General features: G+C 39.8%; 1 protein-coding gene across 1 annotated transcript in view; it reads left to right on the top strand.

Moving 5' to 3' along the window:
- Positions 1-17,501, top strand: part of HCRTR2 (hypocretin receptor 2) — a 132,621-nt gene that overhangs the window by 80,623 nt on the left and 34,497 nt on the right. Inside the window, exon 2 of the mRNA XM_068960949.1 lies at positions 15,804-15,982. Coding sequence (XP_068817050.1) covers positions 15,804-15,982 — 179 coding nt within the window. The remainder of the gene's footprint in view (positions 1-15,803; positions 15,983-17,501) is intronic.

Genomic DNA, 17,501 nt, shown 5'->3' with positions numbered 1-17,501 from the left:
ACAGTATACTAACACATATATATGGAATTTAGAAAGATGGTAACAATAACCCTGTATGTGATATAGCAAAAGAGACACAGATGTATAGAATGGACTTTTGGACTCTGAGGGAGAGGGAGAGGGTGGGATGATTTGGGAGAATGGCACTGAAACATGTATACTATCATGTAAGAAACGAAGTGCCAGTCTATGTTCAATGCAGGATACAGGATGCTTGGGGCTGGTGCATGGGGATGATCCAGAGTGATGATATGGGGTGGGAGGTGGGAGGGGGCTTCAGGGTTGGGAACTCATGTACACCCGTGGCGGATTCATGTCAATGTATGGTGAAACCAACACAGTATTGTAAAGTAAAATAAAGTAAAAAAAAAAATTAAAAAAAAATGAGGAATAAAACTCCCATTTGACTCAGCAATCCTAAACTAGGCATATGCTCTGAGAAAACCATAACTGAAAAAGACACCTGTGTCCCATTGTTCATCATAACACTATTTGCAATAACATTTTACAATACAAATGGAAACAACCTAGATGCCCATCAAGAAATGAATGAATAAAGAGGCTGTGGTACATGTATACAATGGAATATTGCTCAGCTATAAAAAGGAACACATTTGCATCAGTTGTGGTGAGATGGATGAACCTAGAGTCTGTTAAATGAGTGAAATAAGTTAGAAAGAGAAAACTAAATAATGCATATATATGAAATCTGGAAAAATGGTACTGATCAACCCATTTACAGGACAAGAATAGAGATTCAGATATGGAGAGCTGTCTTGTGGACAGGTGGGGGCAGGAAAGAGTGGGACAACTTGAGAGAGCAGCACTGAAAATATGCATTGCGTGCATGCTAGGTCCCCTCAGGCATGTTTGGCTCTTGGCGAGCCCGTGGACTGTGGCCTGCCAGGTTCCTTTGTCCATGAAATTCTCCAGGGAAGAATACAGGAGTGGGTTGCCATTCCCTCCTCTAGGGCATCTTCCCAACCCAGGGATAAAATCTGTGTCTCCTACATCTCCTGCATTGGTAGGCAGATTCTTTACCACTAGCACCATCTGGAGAGGTCAATATGTTAAATAAATAGCTCATGGAAAGTTGCTGTATAACACAAGGAGCTCAGTGTGGTACTCTGTGACAATGTAGAAGGATGGGGTGGGGTAGGGTTGTGGGGGAAGGTGCAGGTGGGAGGGGACATTTATACTTATGGCTGATTCACACTGTATGGCAGAAGCCAACATAATATTGTAGAGTGAACATCCTCCAATTAAAAGTAAAATTTAAAATATACAGATACATAAGAGTCTAAAGAACAAAGCACCATCAGAGAACAAAAAGGAGATCCCAGAAACTGAAAAAATACAAAGGCAGAAATGAAGAATTCCACAGAAGCACTGGAAAATAAAGTTGAGAAAGTTCTTCTGGAGAATAAAACAAGAAAATAAGAAAGAAAATATAAAAAATTTAGGGGAGTATTAAGGGGGAGAGAGAGCTTAGCAACTTCATAAAATTCTAGAGAACAGAGGAAAAAAAATAAAGCTCAACAATCAGAAAACTAAGTTCATGGCCTCCAGTCCCATCACTTCACGGCAAATAGATGGAGAAACAGTGGAAACAGTGGCTAACTTTATCTTTCTGGGCTCTAAAATCACTGCAGATGGTGATTGCAGCCATGAAATTAAAAGGCGTTCACTCATTGGAAGGAAAGTTATGACCAACCTAAACAGCATGTTAAAAAGCAGAGACATTACTTTGTCAACAAAGGTCTGTCTAGTCAAGGCTATGGTTTTTCTAGTAGTCATGTATGGCTGTGAGAGTTGGACTATAAAGAAAGGTAAGTGCTGAAGAATTGATGCTTTTGAACTGTGGTGTTGGAGAAGACTCTTGAGAGTCCCTTGGACTGCAAGGAGATCCAACCAGTCCATCCTAAAGGAGATCAGTCCTGGGTGTGTTCATTGGAAGGACTGATGTTGAAGCTGAAACTTCAATACTTCGGCCACCTCATGTGAAGAGCTGACTCATTTGAAAAGACCCTGCTGCTGGGAAAGATTAAGGGTAGGAGGATAAGGGGAGGACAGAGGATGAGATGGCTGGATGGCATCACCGACTCAACGGACATGAGTTTGGGTAAATTCTGGGAGTTGGTTATGGACAGGGAGGCTTGGAGTGCTGCGATTCACGGGGTCGCAAAGTATCAGACACGACTGAGTGACTGAACTGAACTGAACTGAATGAGAAAATATTTGTTAGATTGCAGACATTTAGATTTTCTTGAGGAAACAGAAACTGAAATGCAGTACAAACATTGTTATCTGCGATTCTGTAGTAACTTTTCCGGTTTTCTTTACCTTAATGTTAGAACCATTGGGGATGCATTTCACACCACAGGTGTGCTTCCTGTCAGTGTCCTGTCTGTCAGACTTGCCAGAAAGGAAGGGGCACCTGTGCCTGCTGCTCTGCTGAGCACAGATTTACCGACAGTCATCCCGGACGTGTGGGTGGTGATGGGAGGCTGAGTCAGGAATTACTGGCATGTTTGCCCAGGAGGCTGCTACTGCTGCTAAGTCACTTCAGTTGTGTCCGACTCTGTGCGACCCCATAGACGGCAGCCCACCAGGCTCCCCTGTCCCTGGGATTCTCCAGGCAAGAACACTGGAGTGGGCTGCCATTTCCTTCTCCAGTGCATGAAAGTGAAAAGTGAAAGTGAAGTTGCTCAGTCATGTCCGACTCTTAGCGACCCCATGGACTGCAGCCCACTAGGCTTCTCCGTCCATGGGATTTTCCAGGCAAGAGTACTGGAGTGGGGTGCCATTGCCTTCTCCATGCCCAGGAAGAGAAGGAAGCAAAACTAAGAATAGGAAAGAGGGCCAATGCCGGGGTTGGGGGAAGGGGTGAGGTGTAATGAATGTGAGAAAGAGGAAAGTATCTCAGGGGTTTTACCCTTTGCGGACAACACCAATAGTCTCCTATTTCATAAATCTGCTCACTGTAATGATTCTGGATGACTCTTTCCTGCTTTCAAGATAGATTCCTCATGGGAGTTAAATAGATGCTATCTTCTATGTGCATTCAATTGCTTTTTTGTTGTTGTTTTCCATTTAGAAAACGTTTTATTTCATCTTGATTCATTCATTTATTTAAGTATTTAATTTAAAAGACGTTGGCCGCATGTTTGTGTGTGTGTGTGTGTGTGTGTGTGTGCGTGCACGCGCGCACGCGCCTGCGCTCAGTCATCTCCAACTCTTCGAGACCCCAGAGACTAGCCCGCTAGGCTCATCTGCCCATGAGATCTTCCTGGCAACAATACTGTAGTGCGTTGCCATTTCCTCTTCCCGGGGATCTTCCCAACCCAAGGATACAAATCACACCTCTTGTGTCTCCTGCATTGACAGGAGGATTCTTTAAATCTGAGCGACCTGGGATTCCTGTTAGCCATTTTATTCTTTCTTAAAGATTTTGTGTAGAAAAATCCCATTTGAAACAAGTGTATTTATTTTTATATTATAAAGAATAATACAATTCATGTTATGTTTCAAACATCTCTTAAGTGACAGGGTGAGCAGTTTCAAAGTCTTTCACTGACACTTTGTGGCAAACAGTGGAACTACAGTATTGCTTAAGTTGTTTTCTGACACGTTTTATATGTGTAATATAACAAATAACAATCAAGAAATTGTCATGTTACACATCAGTATACATTCATATATACATTAAATAAAGAAAAATCCAGAAATTTCATAGTTATTCATTAAGACACTATCTAAATTACTATGTCACAACCTACTGCAAAAAGCACTTTGATTTCACAAAGAAATTTCAATTATATCTTTAAAAATCATGTATTAACTATCTTTAACACTGCTATTAAAATTGGTAATGAGGTGTATTTGAATAACTGTTATTTTCATTCTTTTAGCTTTTCACGAATTTTTTAAAAATCATAAAATGAGCAACTAAGATTGTTCCCTAGAATTTCCATTCTGTGCTTAGGATTTTAGAGGAATGTTATTGATGACTTCCCTGGTGGCTCAGCTGGTAAAGAATCCTCCTGCAATATGGGAGACCTGGGTTCGATCCCTGGCTTGGGAAGATCCTCTGGAGAAGGAAAAGGCTACCCAATCCAGTATTTGGCCGGGAATTCCATGGACTATTCCATGGGGTAGCAGACAGTCAGAGATGACTGAGTAACTTTCATTCACTCACTCACATTGTTGGGTCAAAAATTTTATTTCCCATTTTTTATAACTATTTGTTTTCACGGAAAGTGATTTTTTAAATTGTGATAAAGAATTCATAATTTAAAATTTACCACTTTAACCATTCTCAAGTGTACAATTCATTGGCAGTAAGTACATTCATATTATCATTCAATCATCACCATTATGTATCCCCAGAACATTTTTCATCTTGTAAAACTAAAATTCTTTCTACTTAAACAATTATAACCCACTATCCCCTCCCCAAAGACCCTGGCAACTAGCATTCTTCTTTCTGTCTTTAGGGATTTGACTAAGTACTTCATATAAGTAGAATTATATAATCATTGTCTTTTTGTGTCTGGCTTATTTCAGTTAGTATAACACCTATACATTGTTTTAATGTTGAAAAATTAAATAAATATGAAAATGCTTAAAATAACTTGAAATATTTAGTGCAGATCTTTCAAGAGTCACAATAACATGCTAATTATATATCATACAATCTCTTCTTTCTCATAATCAATTGCAAGTTGTTCAAGACCTACATGTATGTATGTTTATGCAGTCTCACCAACAGATGAACAGTGTATCACCGTAGTTTAAATTTGTCCAGGTGCAAGGACTGATTGGAGAGATAAATTAACCTTGTCCATATATAGTCTGATGGTTATTAAAACAAAAGACAGTTCACCATACATGCAGATTAAAGTTGCAATGGGCTTTTTGTGTTAATACTTTTCTTTCCCTTTTGAAAGTCAGTTTAACTTTGGCCCATCCCATTACAGGCACTGGCTTCTTAAAGGCTGCATCTCTATATTACAGTTTAAATCCCCCTCTACATCACTGGCTACAGATGCTCTCATATAGCTGGAGTCATGTTCCATCTGTCAGTACTGCAGAGAAAAGATGCAAGCTATATATCATCAGATTCTAGGAGAAGAAGAGATGACGGACCAGATGAGGGGTGAAAGAGAAAGGAATAAAAGGACTTTTATCTTCATGCACCTCTGCACCTCAAAAAATCTGTTTCAAATAAAAATCCACGTTAGAGGTGTTAATAGATTTTCACTCAAGCCGCACCTCCACCCTCTGTTATCCCCTCTCACCCCTCTGTGTACAACCATCCCTCACCTCTTCCTGGTTAATGCAGGCCGGCTTTTAAGTGCAGACTAATCACAAACTAACTTTAATGTTGGTGGATCATGATCATTCAGAGAACCAGTTTCAAAAACAGTACCAAGTTCATGTCTCAGACCTACCAAGCCTCATCAGAAGGCTGTATACGGGGAATTGAGTGCCAGGGAAATAATTGACAGGCAGCCAAGTTCCCTGTCAAGTGTCAGACTTTACTTAAAAGAATTGAGGAAAATAACTGCTCCATTCAGCCACTGGGTTTTTTCCTCTCCTTTTAAAGAACCTTATGATTCTTTATAATACCAACGCAGTAACACACTGTAAGCATATGAACAAAGCAATGTTATGAATATTAAGTTATTGCAAAGAAGGTTCTAGGCAGTGTTTGCACTGGGAGAAAAGCTTTTGAAACCAAGAAGTTTAAGAGAAAGAAAAAGCCCAGCTCAAATTGAAAAGGAGTCTAGGTACCAATGAGAAAATAACAACAGAAAATGCAAAACCCAGAATAGTCCATAATAATTTTAGAATGTGATTCGTGATCAGGAAAGGTAAAAGTAATGTTTTTTTCTTAATTTAAACTGCTTTTTTCTTTTCAAAAAATTTTATTGTAGTATATTTGATGTATAATGCTGTGTTAGTTTCAGGTGGACAACAAAATGAATCAGTTGTATTTATATGTATGTGTATAGGTTTTTGCAGAATACTGAGTAGACTTCCCTGTGCTATGTTGTAGATCCTTGCTGTTTATCTATTTTATGTATAGTAGTGAGTGTATGTTATCCAGATCTCCTAATTCACCCCTTCATTCCCCAGGTTCCCCTCAGTATCCGTACGTTTGATTTTGAGATCTGTGAGTCGGTTTCTGTGTTTTAAAATAAGTTCACTTGTATCATTTTTATTAGATTCCACATAGAAGTTGATATCATATGGCATTTATCTTTCTCTAACTTCACTTAGTATGATAATATGTAGGTCAAAATAATTTATGTTACTGAAATGGCATTATTTCATTTTTTATGATGTAATATAGTTTCAAAAGAGAAAGCAGTCATGTTGAACCAGACTAAGTAAGAGAAATTTCATGAAACCAAATCCATCATTTGATTCATTGGTTTTTGTTTCTCTCTCTCTCTTTTTTTTTGGGGGGGGGGTGGAAGGGGGGAGCTGTATTTAGTTTTTTGAGAAAATTCTGAAAGAGATGGGAATACCAGACCACCTGACCTGCCTCTTGAGAAACCTGTATGTAGGTCAGGAAGCAACAGTTAGAACTGGACATGGAACAACAGACTGGTTCCAAATAGGAAAAGGAGTACGTCAAGGCTGTATATTGTCACCTTGCTTATTTAACTTCTATGCAGAGTACATCATGAGAAATGCTGGACTAGAAGAAGCACCAGCTGGAATCAAGATTGCTGGGAGAAATATCAATAACCTCAGATATGCAGATGATACCACCCTTATGGCAGAAAGTGAAGTGGAGCTAAAAAGCCTCTTGATGAAAGTAAAAGAGGAGAGTGAAAAAGTTGGCTTAAAGCTCAACATTCAGAAAACGAAGATCATGGCATCTGGTCCCATCACCTGATGGGAAATAGATGGGGAAACAGTGGAAACAGGGTCAGACTTTATTTTTTGGGCTCCAAAATCACTGCAAATGGTAACTGCAGCCATGAAATTAAAAGACGCTTACTCCTTGGAAGGAAAGTTATGACCAAACTAGACAGCATATTGAAAAGCAGAGACATTACTTTGCCGACTAAGGTCCGTCTAGTCAAGGCTATGGTTTTTCCAGTGGTCATGTATGGATGTGAGAGTTGGACTGTGAAGGAAGCTGAGTGCCGAAGAATTGATGCTTTTGAACTATGGTGTTGGAAAAGACTCTTAAGAGTCCCTTGGACTACAAAGATAGCCAACCAGTCCATTCTGAAGGAGATCAGCCCTGGGATTTCTTTGGAAGGAATGATGCTAAAGTTGAAACTCTAGTACTTTGGCCACCTCATGCCAAGAGTTGACTCATTGGAAAAGACTCTGATGCTGGGAGGGATTGGGAGCAGGAGGAGAAGCGGATGACAGAGGATAAGATGGTTGGATGGCATCACTGACTCAATGGACATGAGTCTGAGTGAACTCCGGGAGTTGGCATGCTGCGATTCATGGGGTCACAAAGTGTCGGACACAACTGAGCGACTGAACTGAACTGAATATGGGATTGAAATAGAGTGTGGTCACTTCTAAATAGAGGAATGGCATTAGCAAACACTTTGACATGGAACATGATTGATATAATGTGAAATATCTAACTTAATCCTGTAATACTGTATGGACAGTATTGCAAGATATAAGGGAAAGTTAAACAAGACCTGGGTGGTAGAATGGCTATCTGATGATTTTTTATTTAATCCTGAAGGAAAGGAGAGACTCCTATTGAAATGAAAGAGATAATCTAACTGACGTGAATGGTACCAATGGATAAAGTGGACACAAGTACAGGGAGCAGGGTGCAGGGAGGTCAGTGCAATGCTTTAGCTAATGGCTATTACAATATAACCAGGTAATCGTAGAGGGAATAGAAAGACAATTATAGAGATAAGAGATATTTGGAGGATTTTAAACATAGGTTACAGAGGAGAAAAAAGAAGAATGCTATACTTCAGAGAAGTGTAAAGTCTGGGTGTGAGAATATAGGAAAAGACGATGAATTTAACTCTGTATAATTTTGATGTCTTATGAGGAGAAGGCTGTGTTTCCATTGTATATTTAATATTTTGAATGGAGCAATGAATAAAATAACACAATATTAGATATTTGTTCAACCCAAATTGAGGAGATGTGCTCCCAAAGATGTGCTCAGTTCTAAATAGCTAGTTCATTTAAAAAGAATTGCTGGTTATTTTCAGCATTTTCTCAATAAAGAGACCAGGGCCATGGAAGGATAATCTTGCTATCATGTATGAAGGATCTGGCAATGTTGCATCCAGAGAAATTAAGTTTTGGGAAATAAGCATAGTCATAATCTTTAGTCAAGTTAAATTGGAAGTAGTCAAAAAGGAGATGGCAAGAGTGAACATCAGCAATTTAGGAATCAGTGAACTAAACTAGACTGGAATGGGTGAATTTTAACTCAGATGACCATTATATCTACTACTGTGGGCAAGAATCCCTTAGAAGAAATGGAGTAGCCATCATAGTCAACAAAAGAGTCAGAAATGCAGTACTTGGATGCAATCTCAAAAATGACAGAATATTCTCTGTTAGTTTCCAAGGCAAACCACTCAATATCACAGTAATCTAACTCTTTGCTCCAGCCAGTAATGCTGAAGAGGCTGAAGTTGAATGGTTCTATGAAGACCTACAAGAACTTCTAGAATTAACACCCCAAAAATATGTCCTGTTCATTATAGGGTCTGGAAGCAAAAGTAGGGAGTCAAGAAACACCTGGAGTAACAGGCAAATTTGGCCTTGGAGTACAGAATGAGCAGGGCAAAGGCTAACAGAGTTTTGCCAAGAGAACGCACTGGTCATAGGAAATGCCCACTTCCAACAACACAAGAGAAGACTCTACACATGGACATCACCAGATGGTCAACACCAAAATCAGATTGATTATATTCTTTGCAGCCAAAGATGAAGAAGCTCTGTACAGCCAATAAAAATTGGACCAGGAGCTGACTGGCTCAGATCATGAACTCCTTATTGCCAAATTCAGACTTAAATTGAAGAAAGTAAGGTAAAACACTAAACCACTCAGGTATGACCTAAATCAAATCCCTTACGACTATACAATGGAAGTGACAAATAGTTTCAAGGGATTAGTTCTGATAGACAGAGTGCCTGAAGCACTATGGAGAGTGGTTCATGACATTGTACAGGAGGCATTAAGACCATCTCCAAGAAAAATTAATTTAAAAAGGCAAAATGGTTGTCTGAGAAGGCCTTACAAGCAGCTGTGAAAAGAAGAGAAGCAAAAGGCAAAAGAGAAAAGGAAAGATATACCCATCTGAATGCAGAGTTCCAAAAATAGCTAGGAGAGATAAGAAAGCCTTCCTCAGTGATCAAGGCAAAGATATAGAGGAAAACAAGAGAACGGGAAATACTAGAGAACTCATCAAGAAGATTAGAGACACCAAGGGAACATTTCATGCAAAGATGGGCACAGTGAAGGACAGAAATGGTATAGCCATAACAGAAGCAGAGGATATTAAGAAGAGGTGGCAAGAATACACAGAAGAAATGTACAAAAAAGGTCTTCATGACCCAGATAATCACAATGGCATGATCACTCACCTAGAGCCAGACATCCTGGAATGAGAAGTCAAGTGGGCCTTAGGAAGCATCACTACGAACAAAGCTAGTGGTGGTGACAGAATTCCGTTGAGCTATTTCAAATCCTAAATGTTGATGCTATGAAAGTGCTGCACTCAATATGCCAGCAAATTTGAAAAGTTCAGCAATGACCACAGAACTGGAAAAGGTCGATTTTCTTTCCATTCCCAAAGAATGGCAATGGCAAAGAATGTTCAAACTACCACACAATTGCACTCATCTCCCATGCCAGCAAAGTAATGCTCAAAATCCTCCAAGGCAGGCTTCAACAGTAGGTGAACCATGAACTTCCAGATGTACAACCTGGATTTAGAAAAGGCAGAGTTACCAGAGATCCAATTGCCAACATCCAATGGATCATCAGAACAGAAAGAGAGTTCCAGAAAAACATCTACTTCTGTTTTATTGACTATACCAAAGCCCCTGGCTGTGTGGATCAAAGCAAACTGGAAAATTCTTCAAGAGATCAGAATACCAGACCACCTGACCTTCCTCCTGAGAAATCTGTATGCAGGTCAGGAAGCAACAGTTAGAACTTGACATGGAACAATGGATTGATTCTAAATTGGGAAAGGAGTACATCAAATCTGTATATTTCAGCTTCTTCAACATTACTGTTCAGGATCTAGACTGGGATTACTGTGATATTGATCGGTTTGCCTTGGAAACAAATAGAGATCATTTTGTCTTTTTATTCAGATTGCATCCAATTACTGCATTTCAAACTCTTTTGTTGACTATGATGGCTACTCCATTTCTTCTCTGAGATTCTTGCCCACAGTACTAGATATAATGGTCATCTGAGTTAAATTCACCCATTCCTAAAATATTGATGTTCACTCTTGCCATCTCCTGTTTGACCACTTCCAATTTTCCTTGATTCATGGACCTAACATTCCAGGTTCCTATGCAATATTGCTCTTACAGCATTGGACTTTACTTCCATCACCAGTCACATCCACACCAGGACTTCTTATCCTTCTCCATCAGAGGACAGACAGACTGAAAACAATAATCACAGAAAAGTAACCAATCTGATCACATGACCACAACATTGTCTAACTCAATGGGACTATGAGCTATGGCATGTAGGGCCACCCAAGATGGACGGGTCACGGTGGAGAGTTCTGACAAAACGTGGTCCCCTGGAGAAGGGAACGGCAAACCAGTTCAGTATTCTTACTGGAGGACAGTGAGCCCCCAGTTCAATAGGACTGGTGTCCTTGTCAGGAGATAGCCATGTGGATACAGAGAGGCAGGAGAAAAGACCAAGTGATGATGGAGGAGAGAGAGACTGGATGTAGAGAGCCACACCCAGGGGAGGCCATGTTAACAGCCAACCCCCAGAAGCCACGAGAGCAGCAAGCAAGGAATTATCTACAAGTTTCAGAGGCAGCATGACCCTCCTGACCCTGACTTTTGACTTCTGACTCCAGAACTCTGTGAAAATATGTTTCTGTGGCTTTAAAACACCAACCTGTGGTACTCTAAAGTAGCTCTGGGAAATTAATACAAGTCTGATGTAAAAAAAGGAGGTAAGTTTATTCCTTGGGTTCCAGAAATGACTAAAGACCCCATGAACAGAATTGAAGGGGAAACAGACATCAACTCAACATGAATAAGAACTTGCTGGTAGCTAAATTCACCGCAAAATAGAAGCCAAGGGCTTAAGCAAGTCATAAATTGGTGTTGCTTTTGTTGTTTGGTCCCTAAGTCATGTCCTACTCTTTTGAAACCCCATGGACTATAAACTGCCAGGCTCCCCTGTCCATGAGATTTCCCAGGCAAGATTACTGGAGTAGGTTTTGCTTTCTTCTCCAGGGGCTTTTCCTGACTGAGGGATTGAACTCAGGCCTCCTGCATTGGCAGGATGATTCTTTTACAGCTGAGCTACCAGGGCAGCCCTAAGTTGCAAATTCCCCACTATTAAAAATGTGCAAGCAGAAATGAATCAGGAATGCCACAGAGCTGATTTATGCATCTGATTAAACTGACGATCTCCGACTCTAGAATTCAATGGACATGCATTAGAGTCTTGCCAAAGAGAGGTAGACAGCTGCCTTTCACCTTCTGCTTCACTGATAGGTACTGATACATAATAGAATGGTATGCATGGTGTATAAGATTAAATCTTAAGTCAGCATTTACTAGCTATTCATCCTTAGGTAGATTCCATAACCTCCCTTGCATCAGTTTTCCACATGTTAGACAGAAATAGTAATCACTTTATAGTGTTATTATGGAGATTTCAGTTCAGTTCAGTTCAGTCGCTCAGTCGTGTCCGACTCTTTGCAACCCCATGAATCGCAGCACGCCAGGCCTGCCTGTCCATCACCATCTCCCGGAGTTCACTCAGACTCACGTCCATCGAGTCCGTGATGCCATCCAGCCATCTCATCCTGGGTCATCCCCTTCTCCTCCTGCCCCCAATCCCTCCCAGCATCAGAGTTTTTTCCAATGAGTCAACTCTTCGCATGAGGTGGCCAAAGTACTGGAGTTTCAGCTTTAGCATCATTCCTTCCAAAGAAATCCCAGGGTTGATCTCCTTTAGAATGGACTGGTTGGATGTCCTTGCAGTCCAAGGGACTCTCAAGAGTCTTCTCCAACACCACAGTTCAAAGGCATCAGTTCTTCAGTGCTCAGCCTTCTTCACAGTCCAACTCTCACATCCATACATGACCACTGGAAAAACAATAACCTTGACTAGACAGACCTTAGTCGGCAAAGTAATGTCTCTGCTTTTGAATATGCTATCTAGGTTGGTCATAACTTTTCTTCCAAGGAGTAAGCGTCTTTTAATTTCATGGCTGCAGTCACCATCTGCGGTGATTTTGGAGCCCCCAAAAATAAAGTCAGACACTGTTTCCACTGTTTCCCCATCTATTTCCCATGAAGCTGGTTTTAGAAAAGGCCGAGGAACCAGAGATCAAATTACCAACATCCACTGGATCATGGAAAAAGCAAGAGAGATCCAGGAAAACATCTATTTCTGCTTTATTGACTATGCCAAAGCCTTTGACTGTGTGGATCACAATAAACTGTGGAAAATTCTGAAAGATATGGGAATACCAGACCACCTAACCTGCCTCTTGAGAAATCTGTATGCAGGTTAGGAAGCAACAGTTAGAACTGGACATGGAACAACAGACTGGTTCCAAATAGCAAAAGGAGTACGTCAAGGCTGTATATTATCACCCTGCTTATTATGGAGATTAAACTAGTTAATAATTTAAATTGTTTACAACAGGACACAGGAAATGTAAGTGTTTATTGGTGATCTACTTGCTCTCACATTGCTTAGACGTCATGCATTAACACTGGCCTCCTATCACTGCCATTCCTCACCCTCAAAATATGGAGAATTGGGAGTTAAACTAGAACTGATTGTATTTTTTTAAGTCTTCTTTTCATTCCTAGATCCCATTTGGACCATTTATTGACCAAGTATCGAAGTGTGATTTTTTTTTTCAGTTTTCTCATAACAAGCCATGATAATGTGTTAGTCAACTGATAAGATGGGTTTGTGTGTGTGTGTTTCAAGCATTTCTGAGAAGTGAATGATTCATCAGCAGCATTTTCAGACAATAAAGGCTACAGTGTATCCTAACAAAGCTCTCTTGAGTTTTCGGTACTTATGTGCTAGAGTTGGAGGAAGATGTGAAGTTTTCACAATTAAATCCTCAGAAATTCAGATATTTCAATAAATGATCATCTGTTGGTGACTGGAGTGTAATTTCAGCTTCAGGAGCTAGTAAAAGAATTTTTCAACGTATGACACTCATAATAACTGGTACATAATTGTCAAAAAGAAATCCTCACTAAACGACTCAAATTTAACAAAATACACTTTTATTTCTTCACTACGGAAGGTTACTAATCACTGCATCACTTGGGTGCACGGATGACAGCTCTGACAGGTTAACAATAGTTCAGGTAAATTCAGTTACTTAGTTACATTTCATGAAGCAAATCCAACAACAGATGTGGGTAGCAATGCTTATACCTATATGATTCTGGGACCAGTGATTATGTAACCTTTGGATACATCAGAGGGAGGACGGAGAATCAAGGGACTAGATGCTCTTTCCATAAGGAGTGGCTTAGTGACACAGCATGCATTTTAGAGAGGGGGATGCTCTGAGAAAATGAGGGAGGCTTGGCTGTGAGAGTATGTTTTATCTGAGGCAGTTTAGAGGCCAATAAGCGTAGTAGAAAGGAAAGCATTTCTAGAATTTAGATGTGCTTTTTAAAAATAATTCTTTCATTTTTTTAAATAACTCTTTAATTCACAAAAGAAGGTAACCAATGCAGTGGAACGACCAGCGCTTCACTTGGTGTATAAGCCCAGTTGTCATGGTGATTCCCTGCTTTATAAGCCATTTGTCCCCAACAAGTTCCACAAAACCCCTGTGTGTCATTGACATCATAATATACGAAACATCAGTAATGATGAATTCCCTTGGGATTGTCATTGAGATTAAATAACTCAAGGGTATGAACTATTCACCTCGATATCTGGCAATAATAGGAACTGAATAATTGTAGACTTTTGTCTTTAAGCGTCTTCATCTCTTATAAGTCCTAAAGGAGCAGATATGGGTCAATATGATGGATGAGGTAACACCACAGTTCACTGAAAAATAGCAAGCTCTTTATTCATCTCAATTCAGCAAATATTAATATTTCCTGAGTATCTACTACATGCTGCCCACTGAGGGGATAAAATGATAAATCAAAGATTGTTCTTTAGTTTCTGGAAAATGAAATTCAAAATCAATTTAAAAACACAGCCATATGAGCCATTGAGAAATGCCTTGCAAGGTAAGGGGACTGATTTTAAGCATATATTGAGAATTCACACAGATTGACTGATTCAGTGAAAACAGAGGGCCGCCTTAAATTATCTCCCTTTGGCAATATTTATTTGTGGAATTGCAGGGGTACTAGCCAGCTTGACAGTATTCCCTCAGACCGATTTTCTTTGTTTAGTTCCTGCCTTAGTCTGTCAATCCTGCTGTAACAGAGTACTGTGAACTGAATGGCTTATAAACAACAGAAGTTAGTGTCTCAGTTCTGGATTCTGAGAAGTGCAAGGTCAAGGCTCTGGCAGCTTCAGTGTCTGGGCAGAGCCCACTTCCTGGTTTGTTAAGAACAGGCAATTTTTTTTGCTGTATCCTCAAGTGGTGGAAGAGGTGAAAGATCTCTCTGTATAAGGAGAGATCCCTTATACTAGCTCCCTTTATAAGGCTCTAGTGCCCTTCACAAAGCCTCCACCCTCATGACCAACGCATTTTCCAAAGGCCCACTTCCTAATACCATCACACTGGGGGTCAGGATCCTTTTTTTTTTTTAATTGAAGTATAGTTGATTTACAATGTTTTGTTGATTACTATGGTACAGCAAAGTGATTCAGTAATATTTACATAGACATATACATGTTACTTTCCATTATGGCTTCTCATAGGATATTGATTATAGTTCCCTATGCTATATGGTAGGAGTGGCTTCCCAGGTGCTCAGTGGTTAAAAAATCCACCTGCCAATGCAGGAGGCACAGGAAACGTGGATTTAATCCCTCGGTTGGGAAGATCCCCTGGAGTAAGAAATGGCAACCCACTCCGGTACCCTTGCCTGGAAAATTCCATGGACAGAGAAACCTGGCGGGCTACCATCCATGGGGTCACAAAGAGTTGGACACGACTGCATGCACACACACTATACTGTAGGATGTTATCACTTATCCATTCTACATGTAAAGCTTACATCTAATCCCAACTTCCCAGCCCATCACTTCTCAGGCTCTTTCTCCTCCACAACCACCAGTCTGTTTTCTATGTTTGTGATCCTGTTTCTTCTTCAAAAACAGATCTATTTGTGTCATATTTTAGATTTCCACATATAATGGATATTGCATACTATTTGTCTTTATCTGACTTACTTCACTTAATGCAATAATCTCTAGTTCCATCCATGTTGCTGCAGATGACACGCTCTCATTCTTTTTTTGTGGCTGAGTAATATTCCTTTGTGTATATGTACCCCATATTCTTTTGAGGGAGTAGGATCTTAATATATGAATGTCTGTTTCATTGCACGTTCCACACCATGGACGTTCAGTCCCTAACAGAGAACATTCCTTTCTCTTTCCAAATCAGTTTGTGTGGCCGTGTGGAAGAACCACCACATGAGGACGGTGACCAATTACTTCATCGTCAACCTTTCTCTGGCTGATGTGCTTGTGACCATCACCTGCCTTCCAGCCACGTTAGTTGTGGACATTACTGAGACCTGGTTCTTCGGACAGTCCCTCTGTAAAGCGATTCCTTATTTACAGGTAAATGCTTTGCATGCTTTTGGGGGGTCAAAAACTACCCCAAAAATGCATAATCATTTTCATTTATAGCCGTGGCCCATTAGTAAATACTTAGTGCATTAAGAGAGAAATTGGCAAACTTAAGGAAAGTAATACTAGAAACTTTTTGGGTAAACAAGGTAAGTTCTGGGTAAAAAAGTGTCAGAATCCTGTGCTGCATAAACCTTTTGCTTCTTTGATCTCTAATTGTCTGATTATAAATTAAAGAACTTGAACCCTCAATGATTGAGGTTATCCCAATCCAAATAATTGAGTATTGTTTTTATAAGTAGTCTCATTTACTTCTGAGAAATCAAGAGCTATACTGTCAAAGCAGTACAGGGAACATGTTTTAGTTTAGGTCTGAATTAAACTGCCACATTTGGAACCTCCATTCTGCCATTCACTGATTGTATACCATTGAGCCAAATACACAAGCTCTTTGAGATTCATTTATTTTAAAAGATTAATAATTTCAATTATAAATATGTCTTGTGGTTGCTGTGCTCAACTACTTAGATAACTGTATGACCATTTGGCACAGATATTAGTCTCTGGAAGACTCTGGCCTTATAAAAACAGTGTGTTCTCAATAAACATCTGTCATCATCATTATCACTAGTGTTCTGTTGTTCAGCTCTGAAATCCACTTTTCTACAACTAGTTGCTCTATAACAAGTTAAGAACAAATACTTCCAGAGAATACTTTTCTGATTGATATTCTGATATCTCTGAAATCCTTAAAAATTTTCCCAAACTGGTGTTCATAGCCACAGTTCTAAAAGACCTGGATTTCCTTTAGCAATTGGACAATGAGTGAAATGCTGGCCACTCCCCTCTAGTTCCCATGACCACACTCCACAATCTAGTTCTTATTCCATCTGGCCTCCAAGATGATATCATAATATTTGGAGGAAATGACAATATGCACCCAATGATAACAAACTGAGGCAAGAAGAATTTAAACACAGACCTTACACTCTTCAGAAAAATTGACCGAAAATGGGTCATAGACCCAAATGTAAAATGCAAAGCTACAAAACTCTTAGAATATGACTTAGAAGAAACTCCAAATGGCCTTGAGTATTTTGATGACTTTTTAGATGTGACAACAAAGATGTGCTTCTTGAAATAAATCATTGATAAGCTGACTTCATTAACATTAAAAACTTCTGCTCTGCAAAATTCAGTGGAAACAGAATGAGAAGGCAAAGCACAAACTGGGAGAAAATATTTGCCAAAGATATGTCTAATAAGTGACTGCAGTCTAAAATAAGGGCTTCCCAGGTGGCTCAGTGGTAAAGAATCTGCTTACCATGCCGGAGACATGGGTTTGATCCCTGGGGCAGGAAAAAATGCTGGAGAAGGAAATGATAACCCACTACAGTATTCTTGACTGGGAAATCTCCATGGACAGAAGAGCCTGGTGGGCTACAGTCCATGGGGTTGCAAAAGAAGCAGACATGACTTAGGGACTAAACGACAACAACAACATCTGAAA

The sequence above is a fragment of the Capricornis sumatraensis genome, chromosome 22 (assembly GCF_032405125.1).
Source record: "Capricornis sumatraensis isolate serow.1 chromosome 22, serow.2, whole genome shotgun sequence".
NCBI lineage: Eukaryota > Metazoa > Chordata > Mammalia > Artiodactyla > Bovidae > Capricornis > Capricornis sumatraensis.
The sequence above is the reverse complement of the archived record's forward strand: the minus strand, read 5'-3'. Positions and strand labels throughout refer to the sequence as shown.